We start from the raw sequence: 26,236 nt of genomic DNA on the forward strand, positions 1-26,236 counted from the left end.
ACTGGGCATGGGTTTAATCTTTTTTTAATTTTTGTATTGTCTTTTTTATATATGCCCTGTGAACCGCCCTGAGTCCCTACCAAGGAGAAGGGCGGTATATAAATTAAATAAAACTTGAAACTTGAAACTTGATTGCTGCTCTAAGAGGCAACAAAAGCAGTATGAAAATTAGTGCATATTAAACTGTAACTAGCAACATGCAAATTTATAGTTTCTGTGATTATATATAGCTTGCTTGTTCTATTTATTCATATCCTGCCCTTATACTCAATCAGCAGCAGCAGCAACAACATAACAACAGTAGTAGTAGTAGCAGTAGTAGTAGTAGTAGTAGTAGTAGTAGTAGTAATCTTTTTTTTATTTTTTATTTTTTCTTTTAATTCCATTTATATCCCGCCCTTCTCCGAAGACTCAGGGCGGCTTACAAGCTTAGCAGTAGCCTTCATTCTATGTATATGCCTGCTTATTAGGGCTTTCACACACACCCCAAGCGGCATTATTACAAAGTCAGCTTAATTGCCCCCAACAATCTGGGTCCTCATTTTACCTACCTTGGAAGGATGGAAGGCTGAGTCAACCTTGAGCCTGGTGGGATGCGAACCTGCACTAATTGCAGGCAGCTGGTGTTACTTAAGGAGGCATTAGCCCACTGCTCCACCAAGGCTCTTTTAGTAATTGGCCAGCATAACATATCACTAAAGGACAAAATTATACCCATCCCATTGTGTTAATACTCTTAACACAGGGGTCAGCGACCCACAGCTCTGGAGCCAAATGCAACTCGTTCATCCCTCTGTTGCGGCTCCCAGTCCTCCGCCACCTAAAAAAAAAAAGTTCAATCAATCAATTCCAACTTCCCACAGAAAAAAAAAGATCTCGTGAAGTTGGAATTGATTGATTAAAATTTTTTAGTCCCACAAACAAAAGAAGTTTGTGGGCAGTCCAACAAATAAAAGAAGTTTGTGGAACTGCCCACAAGCTTCTTCTTTTTTTATTTAAAAAGTTTTACAATACATTTTAACTTTAATCCCCCCCCTCCCCCACCCCCATCTAACCCTCCCTATCCCTCTCCCCCATTCCCACCTCCCCCCCCCGACTTCCCAGAGCTAAATACAGGGTATAAAAACGAAAAACAAACATAAGCATCCATATGCTATCAACAATAAACTATTAATTCTATCACCCTCTGGCTCATGTAAAATGATTACAAACAGTAATAATATTACAGATAAGAAAAAAAAGGAAGAAAACAAAAGGAATTTTACTCAAATGCAAAATAAAATTTCTTAATCCCAATCCTTATTCATATTAATTTCAAAGAAAAAACTTTCATCTACTATTTACATTCTCCCACATTTCTCTAATCTCTAGACAAATTCTCAATTACGCACCAAAAACGCCTATCTCTATTAACCTTATTAATCTCCAACCAAACTGAACTATAATCAAAAATAGTTCTTGCATATATCACGCCAAATATCTCGCAGTTCCAAATCATCCATCTATACGTCTAGGACACCATTCCAATCTCCAATAAGAATAAAATAAAAAATTTAAAAAAAATATAATCCAATTAGGTAACCTTTGTTTATAGTAAGTTAAGAAAAATCAACTTGTTGTTGATTAGAAGCTTGCGTACAAATACTTTTAGTCCACAACCCTAATATACGTTTCTTGCAAACAGATAACATCAGTCTTAAATTGTTTTAAATATTAAAAAGCTTTCTTTCTCCTCTATGATGAATTCAATCCATTGACATTCCAATTAGAAATTTAGTCACCAATCTTGACACTCCAAAGCTTTTGGAGCATATCTGAAATGACCCCTTCAACTTCTTTAGACCGCGCCCCTCCCACAGCTTCACTGTAAGTACGCTTTGGAGGTTCCATAACTTTCTGCTGGTCTTGCTCTTGCTCTCGTCTCGCTCGTCTTAGGGCGGCACGCGTCATCCTCTGCTCTCCTGCAGCAACCGATGAGACTGTAACTTGATCCCCTCCAGCACCATTCTCCTCTGTCTGTCTATCTGCAACTTCTTGAAGCTTTCCCTCACCATATCCCTTTGCAGCTTCCAGAATTGGTAGGGGGATTGCTTTTAACACTTTGCTATAAAAATCACGTGCCTGATCCACAGTAACCAAACGATGTCTTTTACCTTCATGCATCACCACCAGTCCAACTGGAATCTCCCATCTGAACTTAATATCACGTTTCTTAAGTTCCTGTACAAGAAATGCAAAATCTTTCCTTCTCTTTAAAATATTTGGAGGAATCTCTTTTAAAACCAAGACTTCTTGCTCAGCAACTACCAATTTAGTATCATAAGCAGCTTGAATGACTTCATCTCTAATTACTCTCTTTGTAAAATAGACCACCACATCTCTGGGTAACTTCCTCTGTCTTGCAATCCATGAATTTACACGAAAAATTTTATCCATACTTCCCTCAATTTCAGATGCTGGCTGGCCCAATACCGCTTCCAAAGCTTCAGAGATCAGCTGCTTTAAATCTTCTTTAGAATTCTCCTTTAAGCCCCTAATTCTAATAGCATACTGCATCTGATGATACTGAGCGAGGCTCAATTCTCCGTCCACTTTATCCCTTATATTTTCATTCTCTAATACCCTTGCTTCTAATATAGAGTTCTTTTGACTGAGATCCTCCACTTTTGCATCCAGCTGTTGCACACATTCAGCTACACTTTCAATCATAGACAACATGTCTACCCTCATTGCTCTAAACTTCTCTTCCATCTTCTTCTCCAACTTCTCCTCCAGCTTTTTCAACTTTTCATCCATCATATCAGATATTAATTGTGAATGCTTTTCAAGGGCATCTTGTAAATCCTTAGGCGTCAACGCCGGAGGAGGTGCAGGAGGAAGCAAAGCTTGCAACGAGGTCTGTTGCACCGGGGAAAACCCCGCATTCCGAAGAGCTTTAGAAGTTTTGGCCGCCATCTTTCATCACTTTCACTTATTGCGCACTTTCACTTTAAAGCTATAAAATCCATTGAGCTAGAGAGTAAAAATAAAAGTCCACATCACCTTGACCTCCTGTACCGCTCTGCCTGCATCTTTATACTCAAAAGTATTCCTTCTGGCAGGGGTGGTTGCTAACGCCTGGCTCTGCTCCAAAAATCACGGAACAGAGACACTGCGCAGCTCGGAGCAACCCAGGCTTCGGGGGGGCTCAATCCTTCAGCCGCCCAAACTCTCAGTTCAGGCGGCCCCGGAGAGCTCAACCCCTACCTGGGGCCTCACCCCCTCCTCTTCTCCCGAGGAGGGGGCTTCAAATCCATCTAAACAGCTGATCGGCGCTGTTTACGATGGAAAAACACAGCTGCGGAGCGGACAGCCCGGAGGCGGCTGTCTTCGGCGCCGCGTCGCCACCGGAAGTCCAGCCCCACAAGCTTCTTTTGTTTGTAAGACTGCACTAGGCGGCGGAGGAAGTGACGGAGGACCACGTCGGAGCTGGAAAGAAAGTGCCGTGTGGGTCTGATTGGGGGCACAGGGGGTGTTGTTTTCTGCCAAGCATCTTGTACGGAGCTGGGGAAATGGGCCGGGTGGGGGGAGCTGCCAATTCTGCTGCCATGAGGCTTCTCATATTCCGCCCAGTGGCCATGATCCCCCTAGCCAGACAGCCACCATCACCCAATCTACCCCTCACTTGGCCAGCCAGCTGGCACAAAGCCTCACCACTCTTCTCCTCATTCTCCTCCCCACTTTGCTCCTTCTGAGTTGAAGAAAGTGGAGGCACAGCAGCGGGATTGCTCTCAATAAGGCGGGCGCACACGAGCAAGCAGCGCACCTGGCTCTTATTGTTTGAGAGCAATCCCTCTGCTGCGCCTCCACTTTCTTCAACTCGGATGGAGCCAAGGAGCCACTAGGGGCCTCTTGAGTGGGAAGGATGTGTTTTGCTGCTGGGCCATCCCTGGGCTATGCCCTGCCGCTGCCTCCCGAACTCCACCTTTGCTGCTGGGGAAGGCCTTAGTGGCAGGGCACTCCATGTGGGGGAAGTAAGAGGGGAAAGTGGCAGCAGGGCATGCTCTGTGTGGGGGAGGTAGGAGGGAAAAGTGGTGGCAGGGCACGCTCTGGCAGGGGAGGTAGGAGGGAAAAGCAGCAGCAGGGCGCTCCGTGCAGGGGAAGGAGGAAAAAGTGGAGATAGGGCATGCTCCGTGCGGGGGAGGTAAGAACAAATAGTGGCAGCAGCAGAGCGCTCCATGTGGGGGAGTTAGGAAGGAAAACTGGCAGCAGGGCACGTTCCACATGGGGGAGATAGAGGGTGCTACGCGTGGGAGGGGAGGTAAGCAGCAGCAGCGGTGGAGTGCTGAGGTGGGGGAAGCAGCAGGGTTTTGTGGGTCCCGGTGTTTTCTTTTCTGTGGGAAAGGGGTCCAAATAGCTCTTTGAGTTTTTAAGGTTGCCGACCCCTGGTCTAACATAAATACGTACTACAAATTCAGATTACAGAATATATCGTAAAGTCATGATAGCAAAACTACTAAGACTGTATGCTTAAGGTCTTTGAGATGAAAATAAATGTATTAGAAATGTACAAAAATTGGATAAAACTATAGAATAAAGGAAAATAAATAAAAATAGCTAATAGGAAACACTAAATCACAAAGCTCTGCCAGTAAACTATTTCATATTGATACAGTAACTATAAGAACTATAATAGTATGATGTATAATAGAATTTTATGAAAAGGAATGGTACTAACCTAAAAGACTAAACTAATTAATTTGCAATTGCTAGTTTTCTGCATCATTAAGGGGATTTCTAGAAAACAAACAAATAACAGTGATTATAAACATACTATATGCATGGATATCAATAATCAAACAAATAACCAAATACAGTTTGGTAAGCAACAGAGCTAGAGAGGAAATACGGTTCACAAAAGAGACATATGCCACTATACATATAAAAGTTTCCATCAAACCTATTTGGAAGGGCAAGCTAAATAAATAAATAAATAAGTCAGTAAATATAAAATGAAATAGATGATAGATAGATAGATAGATAGATAGATGATAGATAGATAGATAGATAGATAGATAGATAGATAGATAGATAGATAGATAGAGACAGACAGACAGACAGACAGACACAGACAGAACCATAAAGCTGAAGCTCCAATTTCTACTTAACTGCCTTTGCCAGTTTTCTTTTCAACCATGGGAAACTTTATTTGTAAGTCTATTATACATCAAAATGAAAGGAATACGATTCTAAATATGTTTCCACTAGATATTTGCTGGGTAAACACTATCAAAACAGTACACTCCTAAGAAAGGGTTGATAGGTTTATCCACTTTTTCTCTTTGCATTATTCTTGCTATCTTGGATACTTATTTATGAACTATTTGATAGAAGTAATCAATAATACTATAATGCCACCAAACAGTCAGATTTATAACTGAATACACATATTGTACGTAAGACTTTACTGTTGGGTTTTAATGATGATCCACTTCAAATACATTGATCAGAGAAAAAATACTACCAACTTTATCTAGGAATCAAGTTCATCTCAGGGTAGGCTTTTGCTATAATGTTAAGGAGCACATTGCTTCTAAGAAATGTGAATAAGCTACGGAAGATTATAATGTAATATTTTAAAAAGGCCTCCAAAATTTTCTCATGTTATTCCAACAAAACTGCCCAGGTGAATACCAGAGTTAACATGGATGTTGACATGTTGACAATTACACACAGCCCTAAATGGAGGGGAGGGCTATTTAAGACACAGAAAAGAAACAAACCAAATATAACAATGATTGCCTAGCAGAAATCTTTAGGCAAAAATTAAATTTCTTTAATGTAATTTGATTTTGCTCTTTCACGCCATCCTAGCACTGCAGATTGAAATGTGAAATGCAAGAGCAGCAAAGGATATTGCATGAGTTATAAACTGAAACAAAAGGGAGAAGAGTGATGATGAATTAGAAGATGGAGAATAAGTGTATATGGAAGGAGATGGAGGAATAAATCAGAAACATTTGGTATTCATCCTTTTTCCAATTTATCCTAAGTGTGGGTAGAGTGGCAATTGCTGGAAGTTTCCAAAATTAATTATGCATGATTGCAACAAAACTATCTCCATTTCTGCCATGTAACTAAGGCACCATAAAAAGTGACTGAACAGAATCCTGCATTTCCACACATCTAATTTTCATTCGGGTTGCTTTGCCTAAGACTTTCTGAAATTCTGGAACCTATATCAGGTTTAAGCAAGCAAAGATCTTTTATTATATTTTATTTAGAATAACTATTATTATTTGGCATATGATGAGAACAAGACATAAGAGAAGTAAACATATATACACAGTCCATGTAATTATATATAAAACTTCTAGCTGCTTTTACTTACCCTTGTGACAAGCAACGTAGTTATGCAATTAAATATATTTTGTGCATTAGTGCACACTTACATGTACATTACAATGCCATTGAAAAGTATCCGGAAGCTCCAGATGACGTAAATGCAGCTTCCGCATGGTTTTATGCAGACTTCAGTGTGCACACGTGTCATCTCTCCTGCGGGAGCTGCATTAGTTGCTGATCTGCCTCTGGGTGGAATTCAAGGTGCTGATTGTCACCTTTAAAGCCCTTCATGGCTTGGGACCAGGTTATCTGAGAAATTGTCTCTTGCCGGTCACATCCACTCATCTGGCGGGACTTAGAAGAAGGGCCTTCTCTGTGGTGGCTCCTTCCCTCCCTCTGGAACATCATCCCCCCACCCCAGAGATCGGACAGGCCCCCACTCTGACACTCTTTTGAAAGGCCCTGAAGATGTGGTTCGGCCAGCGGGCCTGGGGAACCCAGAGCAAGATGGATTCCATTAATGTCTGGTATGAATGTCTGTTGTCGCCGTGTGTGTGTTACTGTTTTACTATTATTTTTAATTTTTATTTCTTTTATATTGTGTTTTTATTTCCTGTAAGCCACCTTGAATCACCATAAGCGAATAGGCGACAACATAAATTTTCCAAATAAATAAATAAATGCAAATGTGACAAAGTCTAGAAGTAGGGCAAGGAAACCATGAAAATTAAATAGACTGCACAATAAATAAATAGCACTGTTGACTTAATCAACTGCCCATGAGAAATGATGCTAAGGCTTCCCCTCCAGTAAGAAATAGATGTGTTAGGCACACAATTTATGACAAAACAGCAATGTCTACCTATCAAATTCTACACTTTCCAATGGTAAGTCAGATGTTTCTGCTTCAACTCTACAAAAGATTTTGGCAGTACCAAGCTGGGATAGAGCATGTCAAAGGAAGGGATATATTCAGGCCTAAATATAACATAGTTGGGAATGCCTTTTGGCAAGTATGACACATGTAAGAAAGACCTGGATTCATCACGATTCCTTGATACAGTAAGAATGTAAAAGTTGGTGAATCCATGTAGCTGTGGCCCATTAACTTTTGGAATTCCTCCTTCTTTCCCACACAATGTCAGGAATGAACTGCAGATCTGTGACCTAGTATTAAATTAGCAGATATCCCTCTTTCTCTTCCACTTTTTTTTAATTACTAAATGGCCTTGCAAAATGTGCATTATATTCTTCCCAGCCCAGTCAGAGAAAGGGCTATCTATGTTCCACATTCACCTCTCTAAAGAAACATGAGCTTATTGCTATTAAAGGCAACTGACAGTAGGGTGAAGTGAATCTTTTATGCTCCTGAAAAGGTGAGTATTATGAGAAGTTTTATTCCTCTGGAATAACTATCTGAATATTTTGCTCTTGAAAAACATTCCAGAATGGGAATAAGTAAAAGTTATCTATAATCATACATACAAAAGATATTGTACAACAAAACATGATGGGAAGAGTTTACAAGTATAACCATACTGGAAATGTTATGGTTAAAACAACAACTCAGGAATTCAGTATTTGTGGATCAACTTATTTATTGGGAGAGGAGAACTGCTATAACTTCCAAACATGTTTGCTCTTGGCAGCCTTTATATTACATGACCTCAGCTAAGGAGCCATCTTAGAAGGCATGAAGGGGATGGAAAGCTGGCTTCCACTCTATGGACAAAAAAATGGCTTAGCACAGTTCTCTGTGAACTTTTCACAGACCTTTTGGCTATAATGAGACCATTGGGACAGCTCTCTTTCAAAATAGGCAGGGAACTATTTTGAACAAAGAAAAACATCTTATATCCAAGAGCACATAAACCAACAGCTTCAAATTCATACGTGGTCATTATGCTACAAATATGCATTTTTCTCACCCCAAGGACCAAACATATCTCAATTACAAGCTTTGCTATTTAAGGGAAGTATCCTATTATGATTAACAGTACTGTGGTGCTATAAAAATTAGTTCTAACATATCCTGTTGCTAGCAGGTCCAAGAAACAGAGCTGAGGATGCAGTTCAGCATATAGTAATACCTGAATCTTAACCTGAGATTACTAAAAAGAAGACCAGACCTTCCTCATTGTAATTTTGGCCTGAATAACTCTTTCTTATTTTTTCCAAACAGAATGAAAAAAGGGTGCATATAGGGGACTAGAAAACTTTTGTATACTGTATATAGAACTTTGGTGAGGGTTGAAATGGTAATAGACAAAACAAGAATAAGAATCATCAGAACACTATTGAAGGAGGTGAGAAACGGAAAAAAATACAGGTCCCTGTTCTTTACTGTTTTAGGGTAATTATTTCTTCCATTTATATTTTACCTCTCTCCAGGAGTCAAGGCATAGATAGCATTTCCTCCTCCAATATATCCCTAATTTAGCATCCTAATGAGGTAGGGTGGGTTAAGAGAACATGATTGGGCTGAAATCATCCAGAGATATTCCTTGGTTAAGTGAATGCTTGGCCCTGGTTCTCACTAGTCCTAGACCTAGTCCAATACCTTAATGCCAACAACCATTTGAAACAACTAAAAGAATAACACTTTGGAACCAAGAAACACTTTCAGTTTTCTCAAGGCATATGGAACAAAAAAGCTAAACAGAAGTTAGAGAAAGGAAAGAAAAGCTGTAAATGAATGGAACAAGGAAAATGAAGCCTTCCCTTTTCACTGGTTCTCCCTATGTGAAATTATTTTAGAGAATTAAAATGTTGTGGCAATAAATGTGGCAAAAATAATATACTTGTATACTCTTCATAAAGGAAATTTTCCTCAGTGCCTATGAAAAAGAACCATGTATTTAATATCTAATCAAATATATTTATCTCTTCTAGTCACAAAAATTTCAGACTGTCAGTGTCAAATTGCAAGAAATGTGTGCAGTTCAGGATTAATTTGGTATGCCAGGAAATCTTGAAAAACACACACACTAATAAATATACCTGATAGTTATTTTGACCAGTTAGGATCAAAGATGTCTCATGCAGTCTGGAAAAGACCCAAGAGAGACTGTGGTGGGAAGCACACCCTTAAATACAGTTTCAAAGATGAAAACAAGAACCCTCATGTCTGTTTATAAACTTCTTTGTCCTCAAAACAAGCAAGAGTGCTCTCTCCACATTACAAACTTCTCTTTTCCTGTTCCTTGAATTTATTTACTCTACAACAAATTATCAACTTTTCAAAAGCAAAGCAGTATTAGTAAGGTGATAACACTTTCCTTTGTATAAAACTACTTAAAATCATAACGGAACTGATTATATTGTTGAATACTTTCAGCTCAACCACATTTAATCTCAGTATATCGAAGAACCCAAATACAGTAGCAATTTTAAATTCTATAAAACAAACTTATTTCTGCTACATTTGTGTGAGCAGCTACGCAGATTAGGAAAAGGATGTCTCAGAATCTCAGTAATTGAGCTGTGTATAGTGTGTATATTTATTATCATGCATTGATATCCGAAAGGTGCTTTTTCACAAGGAAACTGGACTTTCTTTTTTCTCTTTGAAGACATTTTGCTTCTCATCCAAGAAGCTTCTTCAGCTCTGAAGAATTGAAGAAGCTTCTTGGATGAGAAGCGAAAGGTCTTCAAAGAGAAAAAAGAAAGTCCAGTTGCCTCGTGGAAAAGCACCTTTGGGACAACCATGACCTTGATGACTAAGAATCTCCATAGACATCATGCATTGATACTTTTTCCTTAACTATATAATAATGCATTAATATGTTTTGTGGGTTTTGCAATGTCGTGAGACTAAGCAAATATATTTTTACAATCAAATGAAGCATCACAAAGTATCTAAATAGGCAAGAGAGAAACACTGACTTTTTTTTTACATAATCTGCATGGACTGACTTATTCATCTAGAATAAATATGTCAATGGGCCATTGAGAGATTTCTAGTCAACAGGGAAGTGAAACCCGAAGCAGTTAAATTTGTGTCTGTCAGAGGGAGAGGACAGTCACAAGACCTCCTGAAAAGCAGATGGACCTTATGGAGCAAACATCTCTGGGGGGGGAAAAGATAGTTGGAGTGTATGAAGAAAGACCACCAACTTTTCCTTTGAACTTCTTAACAATAGGAACAATACCTCCATTAAAAAGAGAGCATTACATCCACCTGTAATAAATAGTATACCAAATCCAATTATTAGTATAGTGGATCAACTCTTATACAAGATTCTACAGGCTCTCAAATTATAACTTTTCATACCGCACTGTGAGAAGTAGCTACAATAATAATTTATTCTACAAAAAAGTATTGAGGTATTACCAACTTTTAAATATTCTAAAGCTATCAATCTATCTATAATTATTTTATCTTCTGCTCAACTGAAAAGTTGATATTTTTCCCTCGAGTTTTGTGCAACTAAAGTATAGCTATATTGATATAGTTAGCACACACTTAGCTATTTTGCATATAACTTGAAAGCGCAAGAGAAACGTCTAGTTTCACAAAGATAAAAGCAGTTATTTCCCTGGAACAGTAGATTACAGAGGACTAGGAAATGAAACCTTTCAAAGAAACAAGACTAAATTTCAAACTCTACTAAAAAAATTCCTTTGCTGATCCACGCGGAAATTAGCAGTTCCCAGTTTTAAGTATTACTGACAGTGAATTATTAAATCAACTAAATAACAATTTTTTTACCATCACTATAAACTGTGGTTAGTTTTATGGTGGGCTGCTTTAAGACTTGTGTAGAAAAGTTTGGGCTAGACCTCTTTTTATTGCTCTCCAAAGTGAGTTCCAGCAGGTTTAAGCCAAAATGAGCTATCTTTTTTGCTTCTAGATAGGTGGCAAGAAAAAAAAATGAAAAGGATTTAGGCCAGGAAATATGAATGGCTGATCTCAGAACCAGTTATTCTCTTGAAATTCTGTTACTTCTATTAAAGATAACTATGAGAAGAAATAATACACTTCAGTGAAAAGCAGAGGTGATCCTAATATAAGGAAAACTGCCCTAGATGGCAAATTTTCTTCTAGAAACAGTTAACTATGTTCCCCACTGTCATTCCATACATGACATGCAGTTCTCCTCTTAATTCCCTCCGTTGCTTCTATCTCCCCCACACCAATTACTTCAGAGTCTCATACCAATGTGCTATTCTCTTACTATTCTATCTCACCAGGAGTCAGTGGGATTTGGCATGTTGTACACACATTTTACAAGCTGATAAAAGTCAATCTGGCTGCAGATATGCATTCTCACTGGGCAGTTTGTTCCTCCAGCCCAAAATGAGAAAATCAAATGAAGATCCTCCTGAAAGAGGGAGAGGGGATTGCTCTTCCAAGTAGCACTATTATTTTGGGTTCAGAATGGTGTGATTGGACTGAATTGCCTTCCATAAAATCAAGATGCCCTTCCAAAATTATTAGCGCTGAACTAGCTAAACATTTTGGCATTCTTCATACTCCAAATCAGCCATAAAAGGTCTTTACAAATTCTCTCCTGCAACTTCCTACATAAAATAGTGGACATACAAGCACTCTTGGTGGCCTTGAGCCCTAGCAAAAACTGCCATCTGTGAAAAATATGCAAATATTTCTTTTTTTAAAAAAAAAATTTTTTCCTGTAAACAGAAGGCATTGATGGGAAATCTGCCACCAAAGGAAGCAGTTTTGAATTCATCCGTTCTACTCAGAACACTTTGTACTCCTTCAGAATATGAAAAAAGAGAAACTAGCAATACAGTCTATAAGTTTTGCAAAATTTGCTGATCCTACTTGGTTGTACCATAGTACAACATCTAAGATTAACTTATATTTCAAGATAGCATCAGTAATTAATTGACAGGTATATACTGAAATAAATTAACTAGCTTGCAAGATCATCTTATTTTTCAATAATGCCTATCCAAATGAGAGTCTCAGAAAGCAACCCCAATGTCTCTTTTGATAAATGAGGCTTTTGTGAGTGATCAAACCTACCAATAGCTTCCATTTTATAAATGTTTAAGTTCTTCAACTGCAAGTGGTTAATGAGAATGTTCACAAAATACTCGAGGTTTCAAGTGTGTTCAGTAGCTAAAAACATTTGCCTATTTTTCCTAATCTGTCCTTAGTCAAAACAAACCTACATTTTTTTCAAAATAAGATAAAAATCCAAAGGTTTTGTTTTTTTGTGGGATAAAATGAATAAAAATCCCACAATTATCATGTAAGACTTACTTCAAGATGGTTGTGTATAGAATCAAATGCTCATTCTATAGCTACTTCATTGAGATACCCATATTGGCCATTTTTTCCATAGTAACTCACAGTATACATAAACCTCCAACATATATAGGCTAAAAGAAGGATAGAAGTCTACACAGTACTATTTAAGTTTGACATCTATGCACTCCCAGTTTCAAAGCTGGTATGGAAACACAGGAATAAGGCATGATCCCATTCCTCTATTGTTTTTACACCCTGCATATAGGACACCAACATAATCTCCATTACTGTGCATGCAACTTGCATTGATACCATGTTTCCTACTTGAATTTTTTAAAACTGTGAGAAATGGTATACTACAAAGTAAAATGCCGAATTCTTATCTTAATGTTCAATAATGGTTTACAAGCTTTGTTATGAAAAAAACACAGCTGGACCCAGCACTTTCTTTGGAAGTATACCCATCTGCACCAAAAGAAGACAAAATCAAGCAACAATAACGTCAGGTGGGAAGAGGGAATGACAGATAGCAATCTGTTTCATGTATGTATTAAACTAGGTAACTAGGTATTTTGTGAATGGACATGCCTCCTCAGAAGTTGTTTTGTGAGAGTGCCTATACATATTCTTAAAATCTCAATTGTGCCCACCAGGCTGGGTCTCCTGGGTACAGACCATCTTTCTTGAAAGTCATGATTCAAGTAAAGTGCCATATTGTAATAGTTCAAAAACAATCAATCATAGTTTCTCTAAATTAGCAGTGTCACTAAAATGCAGAAAGCTAAAAATGTTTTCCTAATCCCAACTGATTGGAGTCAGCAAGCAACAAGATGAAACATTTCATCATGTTTTTGTTCATTCTGGATACTTTGTTAATACTTTGTTAATGTTCGTTTCGCTGGGACCTAAAAACCTAGCTTTTTGAGTTAGCTGGCCAGGATTGAGGGGTTTTAAGGTTTTTAAATTCTAATTTTAAATTTTGGAGCTATTGATTTAATTTTATTTTAATTTTTATATTGTATTGTTTTAATTTTGCCCTGTAAACCGCCCTGAGTCCTTTGGGAAAAGGGCGGTATATAAATTGAATTAAATAAAATAAATAAATAAATAATACTGATAATCCTGTAAGAAACTTTCCATCAATCTTGAATTAATCAGGATTCTGAGTCACCAACAATGCATCTTACATATATATTTTGCCTTTCTTCCATGAGGCCAAGACAACATACAAAGGTATCTCCATGACCTCCTCAAAGCAACCTTGCCAAGTAGGCTAACTAGATTGAAAGTTAATGACAGATCAAATTCACCCAGGGAGCTTTATAGCTATATATTTGTATGGTTTTCTCAAATCATGGTCCCACATTCAAATTTATACACTACATTGGCTACAAGTAAATTCAGATTACTTCTGATCTACTCTACTAAAAGAAAACTGGCCCAACCATATAATATATTGCCATATTTAATTAACAATTCCAGTGGAATTGTTGCCATTTAATTCCAATTCTAGTCTCTGTAAAGCACAGCTTGATACTAAACATACACATTTGGATTTCACTTATCAAAAATTTTAAAATATATTAGCGGCAAACACAACATAACTATACTTAAGAGTACAGATACAAAATCAAAAGAAAACACCTACATAACTATTTGAAGTTACAACAGAACTTACAAAAGTGACTTATTACAATTTTTCATACTTATGATTGTTGCAGCATCCCCCTGATCACGTGATCAAAATTCTGATGCTTGGCTATTGGCTCATATTTATGGCATTGTTCCGGGGTCATGTGATCACCTTTTGTGACCTTCTGACAAGCAATTGGGAAGCCAGAATTCACCTAACAACTGTGTTACTAACTTAAGTGCAGTGACCCACTTAACAATTGTAGCAAGAGAGGTTTATGGGGTAAAATTCACTTAACAACTATCTCACATAGCAACAGAAATTTTGGGCACATTTGTGGTTGTAAGTCAAAGACTATCTCTATCCACTATTTATTCAGAGAAATTTAGAACTCCCACAGAAAGTGCCAGCTAACTAAGGCCAGCTTTTTACTAATGTGTCTTCTCATAATTATCTCAAAGAAGATAATATGGAGCCAAAACAAATGAAAATTGGTCTAACTTTGAAGGGCAGTAATTTACAAGTGATTTCCCACATATGCACAAACTTCAGAACATCTGCATTAAAGCCCCTCTGCTACTACTGAAGAGGACCCCCATCTTTTTTTAAAAAAAACAAACAAAATTCTATTTGTTCTGAAGCTTTGGTAATTTATTATATGACCAAAATTATCTTTGGTCCTTACTTTTCACTTCCCCTGCACAGGATGAAGAATTTCATAAAGTATTTTAATGTGAAAATCCGGCTTTAGCACAATGCATAGTATATAGGCAGCAGCCTAGAATGCAGTTCTCAGCTGGGACTCCAAAATCCACTAAGCACTTTTTACAAGATGCCAAAGTGGCAATTTCACTCACCCCTAGCCATCTTGCTCCTTTGTTGGCGGCTTGTTGAATCTGTACTCTTTTGAGGGTGACATGGTAAACTGCTCCTTCCTCTATCTCTTCACCCCAGTCTTGGATTGAGCTCTGCCACAGGAAGAAAGGAAATGCTTGGATTTCTTAAAATAATAACAGAAACAAAGTCATTTTCCCTAGCTGTCTCCTGTTTAGGCCAGCCACTGCACAATTTGTTTCAAAGGAGACCTTGCAAAGGACAACTGGCATACAAAATACTCCAAATCCCCTCCAACTGCAAACTATTCAATAGAGAAAAAGCTAGAATACATAGCAAGATAACTGCATTTCCATTTAACTTCTCTGGCACCCTATTTATACATATTTCAAATAGTTCCGCGGTACCATTTCCTAAGGAAATACCCCTCTGCATCTTGTCCCCAGTAACTATTATTGTTAGCATTTAAACTGCAGCAATAGCTGCACCTTTAAAAGCTACACAGGCATTTCAGATGGCAGTAAACCTAGAACAATTAGCTGAGTTTATTTCAGCCTTTTTTTAAAAAAAGAAAAAGAAAAAATCAGGACATGAGAAGAAAATGAGATAAGTTTTAACAGAACTCCATTAAAGATTTCTTTTTAAGAAAATTATGCATATCAGAAAGTTGAGGGGAGAAGCTCAGGAAACTAGCATAACTATACTTGCTATGCAACTACAGTTTAATCATTGCCATAAACAATTCTAAAATTCTAAATTCTAAATGACACACATATATAGGAAAATAATTCTTTTTGATTTACCAAGGATTAAAGAGATTTGTACAAAAGCTTAGCCCGTTCATTCCCCTCCTTCCCTTCCCACCCACCCCCCGCCGTTCTTTCCCACACTAAGTGGGATAATTAGATTGCAGGCGTCGTCGTTTCCAAACTCGAATTCACACTAAGTCGCAGTTTTTAAAAAGACGGCTTCGAAAAAATCTTTCCCTGGGAAGCACAGATATTCACCAAAGCGGTTTCCTTTCGCAAAAAGTAAACCTCGGAGTCCCGAAGGAGGAATCTCTCTGCCTATGTGAGAAGCCTTTTAGAAACGCAAGGAAGCTTTTTTTTTTTTTTTGGCTGCGATGGTGGTGGGGTTACCATTTTAGCTCTCCAAAGCAATTTCATCCTTGGGGTTCCCCTCAGCGCTCCGAAAGGGCATGGTGAGTCGTAGGAGCCCGCTTTAAATAATCCTTTCGCAGGCACTTCTTCGCCTCGCTTGAAGGCAGCTCTCTCTCTCTTCCTTGCGCTCCTCTCAATTCATGACCACAAAGAGTGGCGAGCGGAGAGCAGGCAGAGCTGAAGACTCCTCCCTACACACAGACACAAGAGTGATGTAAGGCTTTCCTGTTTATGCTTGCGAACTCTTTCTAGGCTTCAAATGAAGCCAGCGTAAGCATCCTTCAATGAACTCTGCGAACCCTCCCTGGCTGGGCAAACTTTCTGAAATTCGGTCTCTTACGTTCCCCGACAAACACAAGGTGCCGAAGGAGGCATCTCCTTCCCCTCCTCCTCCTCTACTTTTCCTTAACCAAAAGCCACAAAGAGAGAGCCCAGGGGTGAAAGTGGAGGTTTAAATGAACGGCCAACGTCTGGCGCTAGCTGGAGTCCTCTCCGAATAATTGCATGGAGTGAAATTTACAATGGGACGAACGCTCCTCCCACAAGGCATAGCTAAGTAGGCTCAGTTCAGAAATACACCAGCCTGGAGCTTTTCCAGTGGCTCATTCTGCCAGGCGGGGCGTGGATTATGGGAATTGAAGAATTAAAGGTCTGGTGGACACCAAAATAGGGAATGCTGATTCAGGAGAGTCAATGAAAGCCTGTAAGCCTGGAGGATGAACTCTGCCATCTGAAAAACGTTAAACTCTTGTTAGCCTGCTCTTGTTAGTTTACTCAAGGTAGGCAAGATTAACAGTAGGCTTTAGAGTTCTGTGGATCATTTCCAGTCCAACCTCATCTCCATCCGGAAAATAAAAAATAACCTAAGGGGGGAAAATAATTACTCACCCTGATGAAAGTGTATGGTTTGCACTCTATAGAATGGAGTGGTAAAGATATTATACAGACTTGGATAATAAAGCTGGTTAAGTGGCTGCTGTAGAAATAGAAAAAAATGAAGAAATTCTTACATTAATAAAACTGGTGATTAATTTTAGATGATGCATAAGCTATGAAATTAATATGATGGAAACATGGATACTTTTATGACAAATTTGGAGCTTGTAATGATCTTTGCAAAATCACATTGTCAAGTGATAGATTATATTTTTCAGTAGTTTTATCTGCACTATCTACTTCATTATGGTGCAGCTCAAATAAGGCCTCAGACCTGTCCTGAATTATATCTCTTTAACTTGCATGCCACAGAATCTTACATATTCTTTCACCAGTAGCAGCATTACTGGAAGTAACAAGAAGATGTCTACACCAATGCATAATGCCAGTTTCCTCCAGCATGTTTATTTACATGCACTAAAAGCATATAAAACTAAAAATAAATAAGGTGGTGACTAGAAGCTCCTTATCCATGAAAAATAAAGAAGTTGAAAGGTAATGATTAGCATCTTAGGGGAGGGCAAAAGCAAACTGAGGGGGTGTATCTTTAGCAAATACCCTTTTAATAAATGGGTATTTTGCAATTGTTGACATCCAGAATGATGGTTGTAATGTAGCGTGGTCACACACAGAGACGGACACTCAGCTTGGGTGAAAAGACTTCTTTATTGCGGTCAGGAACGAAGCTGGGGAAAGAGGGTTACCTGGCGTACCTTTATACCTGCCCAGGAGAATACCAGCCAATGGATTCAAACCTGGGCTTCCCGCCAGTGCAGGTGGCCAATAGATTTAAACCCTGGCTTCCCGCCCGGGGCTGTCAAACTCGTTTAAACCAGGGTTTCCCGCCAAATGTGGTTATAGCCTGGAGCTGTCCAGCCCCGCGCCTCCTGCTGTGCTGACAGCCTATGTATGCTTAAGCTGCATACACTACAATGGTCATTTTATGGACAGAAAATTTTCCCCTGGCAGCAACTGTGTGAACTCATAAAATGCCCTCTGGCCTAAGAATGTTGTCTACCCTTTACTTATTTATTTGAATTTTCTGTCTTATAACCAAACAGTAGTTATAAAATGTTACAGAAACATTCTGAATTAAGGAAAAGAATAATGAGCGTTTGTGCATCTTTAGTCAAAAAAGCCATTCAAGGAGAAATATTTTCAGTTTTAAAATACTTTCTGTGTAGCACGTTACTAATTGTCAGGCAAAATAGCTGAAGAAGCAAGAAAATGTGGAAGACTTAAAGCCATTAGAGAGTACATTCAGAAAGACCAATTTTGAAGAATTTATAGGAGGAGACAGGCTGCTTAGCATTTTCCCAAATCCAGTCCTTTATAAAATGAAATGCAGCAGTGGAAGAGTTTAAGAGGAAAAGTTTCAGGCAGGTTTATACTGTATGTTCTTCACCTGACTTTGTGCAGCCTAGGCAGATAGCCCAATTGCATTGATTCCGTGTACTATAAGATCAAACCAGCAGATTCTTTTAGTCTAATGCACAGTTTGTCACCTCAGTAACTTTAAGATGTGCCTGGGGAATTCTGGGAGTTGAAGTCCATACATCTTAAAGTTGCTGAGGTTGGGAAACATACTCTGATGCCTTATTCATGAGGCTACACTTAAAGAATGTTTAGAAATTCCAATTGATCCAGAATACCACAGTGAGAATATTAGTGGTCACTTATTGATTAACATTATTTCTGCCATACATGGTTACCGGTAGCTATTATTTTGTTAACAGGCTCAATATACACTGACCTTTTAAAGTCCAAATTCTTGATTTTGAACAATTACTATCCATATAATACTTTGGTATTAAGTTAGGAACGTCTATTATACTTAACTGTACCTATCAGTGGAAATTTTCATTTCATACAGAGTTAGTCTGGAGAAATCCAAAAATTAAATAATTTGTTTAAAATGAAAAATCTTGCAAGATGGTTCAGTTTTCATAGCAAGTTGATATTCAGTCATACCACTATAAAAGATCATGCAATAGAATCTGCAATATGAAAAGGTTGCCTATCCTTGAAATAGATTATTTTCTGCCAAAACTTACAGCCTTCAGTTATTTGATTACAACTTCCAATAAAACTAACTACCTTGGCAGCTATAGTCCAACATACCCAGTGGTGGGATTCAGCCAGTTCGCAGCAGTTCGGCAGAACCGGTAGCTAATTTTTTGTTTCCCAGGCCCAGAATGGACGTCTGGAAGCAGTATTCACACAGAGAATTGGTTGTTCAGTTATTTGAATCCCACCACTGAACATACCTAATTGGGAAGACCATGTTTTCTTAGATTAAGCAATATATTTTGTTCAAATGTATGGTAATGTAGATAATACTATAATGACATTATGAAGTCTATTAATTGACCAGATGGAAATTTGTGGTACTAATCAAGGATATGGTAACTAGGTATTTTATTTTACTGCTTTCCCTGGCTTCACATAAACTACACATCACACATGTTGAATTGCTGTTTAATATTTTGCTATTGCTGTTTAATATTTTGAACAGCTAATATTTTGAATAAAGATTTGTCCTAATGCCAGATGAATTCCCATATCCACTTAATGCATTGATCATCATTATGGATGATCCTTAATAAATATATACTTAATATTTTTACATATGCTTATAGTAGGCATACTATGCTTCACCTAACGGTTTTCTAGGCAAGCATTTATGGGACAGAACATTTTGTGTCTTTACTTCCAAATGCTTTCAGTTATTTAGTCTTCAAGAAAATGCCCACACTGACTTGGAGAAAGTATTTAGTATCTGCTATAATAGTTACAGCATTGCAGAGAAACTGCTGAACCTAGAACAAAGAAACCATATCATAGTCTTCTCTGCTAATCTTAAATTTTAACATCTCTGTTCATATTTCTTCCCAGCCCTCACAGCACACTGCCACTTACCTCCCTTGATTCTAAGCTGTGTTCAGGAATGGGAGACTTAATTATGATATCTACACTCACATTCATTAATTATATTTTAATTAATAGATATTATATGAATTGAATTAAATATTTGAGTCACTGGCAGACATTTTCTCTCTTTGTATAATAACAATAGTGAGGTAGGAAAAAGTGATATATGGTAATGTTTCCCAGCCTGCACATCTTCCAGATTTCTCAGCATATTGGCTGGGGGATTCTGAAGTTCACATCCCCAAAGATGACTAGGTCAGGAAACACAGATGTACAGCATTTATGCCATGCATTTGAGCCGTGTTGGCATAATAATTAGAATGCAGTATTGCAGACAAATTCTATTCACTGCCAGGAGTTTGATTCTGACCGGGTCAAGGTTGACTCAGGCTTCCATCCTTCTGAGGTTGGTAAAATGAGGACCCAGATTGTTGGGGGCATTTTTAAACCACTCAGAGAATGTGTAAAGCACTAAGGAGCAGTATGTAAGTCTAAATGCTATTACTATTGCTGTTATAAAGTTATGCCAACTGATTACTGTTTAATGGGACCTACTTAGAAAAGGAACATTTAGGGAACTCATTGGTATCCTGGGCTAAAATGTACCATGTCCAGATGTCCAAGCTTATTTCATTCATGGCAGTTTCAATAGGATGGAGGAATTTCCATTCCAAACTTACCAGAGAACTTGGCAAGAATATAAAGACTTTGAATGAAATTGAAATTTAATTAACTAGGATGCAGGACCACAAGTGTCTATTGTATTGTGCACTTAGCATAAAGAAGACTAATATTTGTAAAATGAAATATGTGCAATCATAGTGCTACCCATGAAGATTGTGCAGATGTTAGAGCATTTTTTCACATAATTGCTCAATAGAGTTTTATCTTGAAAAGCAGATGCTTTCAGATGATAGCTTTGTTCTTGCCCCATTCCTGGGCTTTGAAGAGCAAATGGACCCCAGGAATTTTAGTAGAGAGATGAAAGAATAAGAAAAGTTAAAGAACTTATTTTCTTCGTGTCAGTGGAACTCTTGAAGGCATAGGACTCAGGCCAGAAATAAAAATAGTAAGGAGGAGATTGGGTGATTATGCCACTTATCCACTAAACAACATATTTTCCAAGAATGCATTACACAAGACTGAATTATTTACTAGTGGGCAAATCATGTCCCTACTGTTGCCAAGAAAACTACAGAGCTTGTCCAAGGGAATGTTACCTCTTGCTTGCATTAATACATATTCTTAAGTGTATCTGTTTCTACATTTATACAATATGCATGGAGTTCGATGTGCCTCTGTGACTCATCTGATTATTACATTTTTCATCACTTTAATTTCTGACCTGTTATAGCTATAGATAGCTTAAGTGGGGCAAGCAATGCAAGTTATGCTGATGGCCAATTGGGGAAAATCATGGGAGGACAATGTTACTGAATCTTCTAGTGAGGATATTTACTTATCTCCAGTTCCAGCATGCTTCAAAATAAGCATTTGGAAGTAAAGACACAAAATGTTCTGTCCCATAAATGCTTGCCTAGAAAACCATTAGGTGAAGCATAGTATGCCTACTATAAGCATATGTAAAAATATTAAGTATATATTTAGTTGGTAGGGAACATGAATGTTACTATGTTCATGTTCTGCATATGTACATTCTGTAAGCATTGCTTGAAGATGATTGGAACAGAATCCTGGATTAATCAGCCTTTGTTCTTATGCAACAGGCACTCTCTGATGCACTTAATACAGTACTAAGATAAAAAAGACAGTTGTTTTCCCCAGAATTAAAGCTGGTATGATAAACCACTATTGCTTGTGATTCATTTACAGATCCTTGTAAAACTTGTTTCACTCCAGATGATAATAGGACAGAAGAAGTGACTGTATATATAAACAGTGATAGCTCAACATAGTTATCTGTCCTTTAAAAAAGCAGGCTAGTCTCCAGCTTCAAAACTCATGGAAGGCAGTTTCTAGCCTCACCACCACCCATTCCTAAAGTAAGGTGAAGCCTAGTATTTCTCTTTTAACACAGCAAACTACAGATGCAAAAAGCTAACATATGTGCTATATTCTTGCATTGACCATACTTTTGCTCATACTTGCAAACACAAAGGAAAGTTAATTTTTAGCAACTCTTCTGTCTTGCCCTCTGTGTTTAAGAATGAACTTTTGTTCCCTACTTCTAAGTTCCTTATATTTAGCCTAGCTCAGAGGACAAGGACTTTGTCCTGTCCTCCAAGTACAATCACTTGGCTTAATTTTTAGTCATTCCATTCCAGTAATCACTGATTAAAAAGGAGTTATTTTAGCTATATGGGTGTTATTCCTTCCAAAAAGTTTAGCTTGTTCAAAAGATTAGTTTTATGATGCTATAATATAGCATCTATGATGCTATTATATAACTTGAAAAAGGCAACAGAGCTTAACGTATAATATATGTTAAGCTCTGTTGCCTTTCCCAAGTTATATAATAGATTCATAGTTTAAATTCTGAATTTAATTTTTTATATCCTCAATTAGGAGACCCAGATTAAAACATGCAGTGACATCATGTTTATATAACAAATTTACCCAATTAATTAAGGCCAATGGGGAAAGGGATCCATGACAGTCTGAACTGTAAACTAGCTACGGTACCTTTTTTGGTGTTCTTACAGCCCATTAAGCTAAAATGTCATTTGCTTATTTGTGATACTTTATACTTTGCAAACAGAGATAATCAAAATTGTCATAGAACACTGAATCACCAACAAGTAAGCTATATTATTGTATTATTATCAACATAGTGCGCAAATTGAACAACTGTGGTTTCAAACACTGGCTTACAGTAGTTTAATCAACACACGATGGTTAAAAAATTATGGCTTACCACACTGCATGAACATATTTATTTACTTAATTTAATAATTTAATATTTGCATTTGTATACCGCCCTTTCCCTGAGGACTCAGGGCGGTTTACAGGGAATTAAAAATCAAAACATACAAAAGTTAAAACCAATTAAAAAGCATTAAATTCACCCTGTACATTAAAACCCCAGTTAAAATTTTCTCCTCAGCCTGGGCCCGAGAGCTCAAAGAGCCAGGTCTTCAGGCCCCGGCGGAATGATCGGAGGTCGGGGGCAGTCCTCAACTCTACCGGCAGCTGGTTCCAGAGGGCAGGCGCTCCCACTGAGAAGGCCCTATCCCTGGGTGTCACCCGCCGGCAATCTCTCACCGGCGGAACCCTGAGCAGACCCTCCCTGTGAGAGCGCACTGGGCGAAGGGCGTTTGATGCCGGCAGCAGGTGTTCCCTCAAATAACCCGGACCCAGGCCATGTAGGGCTTTATAGGTGATAACCAGCACCTTGAATTTCACCCGGAGGGCAACCGGAAGCCAATGCAGCTCGCGGAGTAGAGGTGTTACATGGGAGTATCGGGAGACCCCCATTACAACTCGCGCGGCCGCATTCTGCACCAGTTGAAGCCTCCGAGTGGTCTTCAAGGGCAGCCCCATGTAGAGAGCGTTACAGTAGTCCAAACGGGAGGTCACAAGCGCATGAGTGACTGTGCGTAGGGCGTCTCGGTCCAGATAGGGACGCAACTGGCGCACCAGGCGAACCTGTGCAAAAGCCCCCCTGGTCACGGCTCCTATGTGATCTTCAAAATTGAGCCGTGAATCCAGGAGGACGCCCAAGTTGCGAGCCCTATCAACGGGGGGTAACACCTCACCCCCCATCGTTAAAGGTGGAATAACTTGGTTAACCCGAGACGCCGATATGCACAGCCACTCAGTCTTGGCGGGATTGAGACGAAGCCTGTTTCTCCCCATCCAGACCTGAACCGCCTCCAGGCACCGGGACATCACGGAGAGGGCATCACTGGGTTGGTTCGGGGTGGAAAGAAAAAGTTGGGTATCATCAGCGTACTGGTGATACCCCACCCCAAAACCACGAATGATCTCGCCCAGCGGCTTCATGTAGATGTTGAACAGGAGGGGCGAGAGAACCAACCCCTGAGGGACTCCACAAATGAGAGACCTCGGGGCGGATCTCTGCCCTCCTGTCAACACCGACTGCGAGCGGCCCTGGAGGTAGGAGGAGAACCACCGTAGGACGGTGCCTCCCACTCCCAACCCCCTGAGACGCCGCAGCAGGATACCATGGTCGATGGTATCGAAGGCCGCTGAGAGATCTAATAGGACCAGGACAGAGGAGCAACCCCTGTCCCTAGCCCTCCAGAGATCATTCACCAGCGCGACCAATGCCGTCTCCGTGCTGTGTCCGGGCCTGAAGCCCGATTGGTACGGGTACTGTTGAGAAGATGAATTCAGCCAACATTCATAAAGGAGTACCAAGTTTCCATTTTTACATTCTGAACAAATTTAGAATTCACAATCTAAAGGAACCTTCCCCAACTCAGTGCCCTCCAGGTATATTAGATATATGTTTAGAGGACCAAGTTAAACTAAAGAAATGCTCTACAGTTTCTAAGATGCTAGGCTTGTTGACCGGAAAATCAGCAGTTTGAGACCAATTACCATGTGAAAGAGCGAGCTTCTGTTACTTGCCCCAGCTCCTGCCAACTTAGTTTGAAAGTACACAGATGCAAGTAAATAAATAGGTACCACTTTGGTGGGAAGGTAACAGTGTTCTGTGTGCCTTTGGCATATAGTCATGCTGGCCACATGACTATGGAAGTGTCTTTGGATAACACTGGCTCTTTGACTGTGAATTGGAAATGAACACCACCTCCAAGAGTCAGATAGGACTAGACAAGGGAAAGCTTTATCTTTTACCTTAATTTTATATAGTATTTTTGGTGGCAAATTCTTATGTAAGCAGATTCAGGAAAACAAAAACATAGAGTGAGTCTAAAAAAAGAATTGAATGGGGGAAAGTCCTCAAATCTAGACTGAACTTCCAATTTAATTGCTATTGGAACAGAATTTTTGATTATTTAAAGTTTTCAAACTATTATTGCCTATTTCAAAATAGCATCATGGTTTGCTAATAAAACTAGTTTAAAAGCCCTTTTAATATACTTTTGTAGAGCACTTTTCAAAGATTCAGGGTCACAAAGCTAACCTTTTCAGATTTATAGATAATCATCAGCCCATTACCAGGAGCAGACTAACTTGTGATCTACCATCCAGCTTTGAAAAAAGGAATTGCATAAGTGGGATAGACAGAGCTGGTGAAAGATTTACCAATTCTTTACAAAAAGATAAGTGCTACAGATAGAGCCAGAACACAGAATAATGATCCCCAAAAGGAACATAATCTGAGCTATATTATAAAAACATTTATTTTAAAAGAAAAAAAATCATCTACTATTAGTAGTTTTAAAAATGAACATTTTCGAAATCTTTGAAAATGTCTTCAGGCCATTATAAATCTGCATTATCCCACTAGAGTTAGGGGAGGTGGGGGAACCAAAGGGTCTCCTATAAGAATGCCCAGATCTAGTGGTCTTGAACCAACAGTTCAAGACATTTTGTTAGTCTATGGCTTCTGATTTTTTAAGACAAAACAATGAGAATTGTAGCCACAAGGTAGGAAATCATATTCATGAGTATTGGCAATTGCATTAATTAATTTGACAGTGCAAGACTGTGGAGGCTATAAAAAGGGATCCACATATGGGGCAGCAACTTTTAGTATAGTTATAACCTTTAATGCTAGTTTGGTTTTATAGCTGTTTCATTTGGCTTAGATTTTCATGGTTTCATCTTATTAATGTATTTATTATTTCAGGCAAGGTTCACACAACGATCTACAAAAGTTATTGATTGAAATGGAAATGCTGTAAATAAGCAACAAACAGTAACTGTAGCTTAGTATTATTTACTAATGTCATACTGAACTACCCTGGATATTTTATTAAAATATTAAATGCAAATAATATTATTTTAGTATGGAATCATCAATAGACATGGTCCATCATTTATGCAGATAGATACAAGCAGTCACAAAAGAGGGAACCTTTTTCAATTTTGGATAAATATTTACTCCCTCTATATGGAACATTTGCTTAAATCAGAAGGGTATCACTAATACCCTTTTAATGAAACTTAAATTAAAAGTGTACATAGAACAATAAAGAGTAATTGTCATTCTTATTAGTAGAGAAAATGCTCAGATTATGAAATAATATTTGGGGGGGGAGCTTTAGGCATGATCTTCAACCCTGTTGGACAAAGTTTGAGCAAAAA

At 38.6% G+C, this 26,236-nt stretch overlaps 1 protein-coding gene across 1 annotated transcript in view; it reads right to left on the reverse strand.

The window, feature by feature from the left end:
* RGL1 (ral guanine nucleotide dissociation stimulator like 1) overlaps positions 1–16,334 on the reverse strand; it is a 100,274-nt gene extending 83,940 nt beyond the window's left edge. The window contains exons 1-2 of the mRNA XM_081322557.1: positions 16,151–16,334; positions 15,035–15,145 (exon numbers count right to left, since the gene is read on the reverse strand). Of these exons, the coding sequence (XP_081178683.1) occupies positions 15,035–15,145; positions 16,151–16,177 (138 nt within the window). The 5' untranslated portion in view covers positions 16,178–16,334. The remainder of the gene's footprint in view (positions 1–15,034; positions 15,146–16,150) is intronic.
* Positions 16,335–26,236: the final 9,902 nt, after the last annotated feature.

The sequence above is a fragment of the Vipera berus genome (genome assembly GCF_964194415.1).
Source record: "Vipera berus genome assembly, chromosome: 3".
Lineage (NCBI taxonomy): Eukaryota > Metazoa > Chordata > Lepidosauria > Squamata > Viperidae > Vipera > Vipera berus.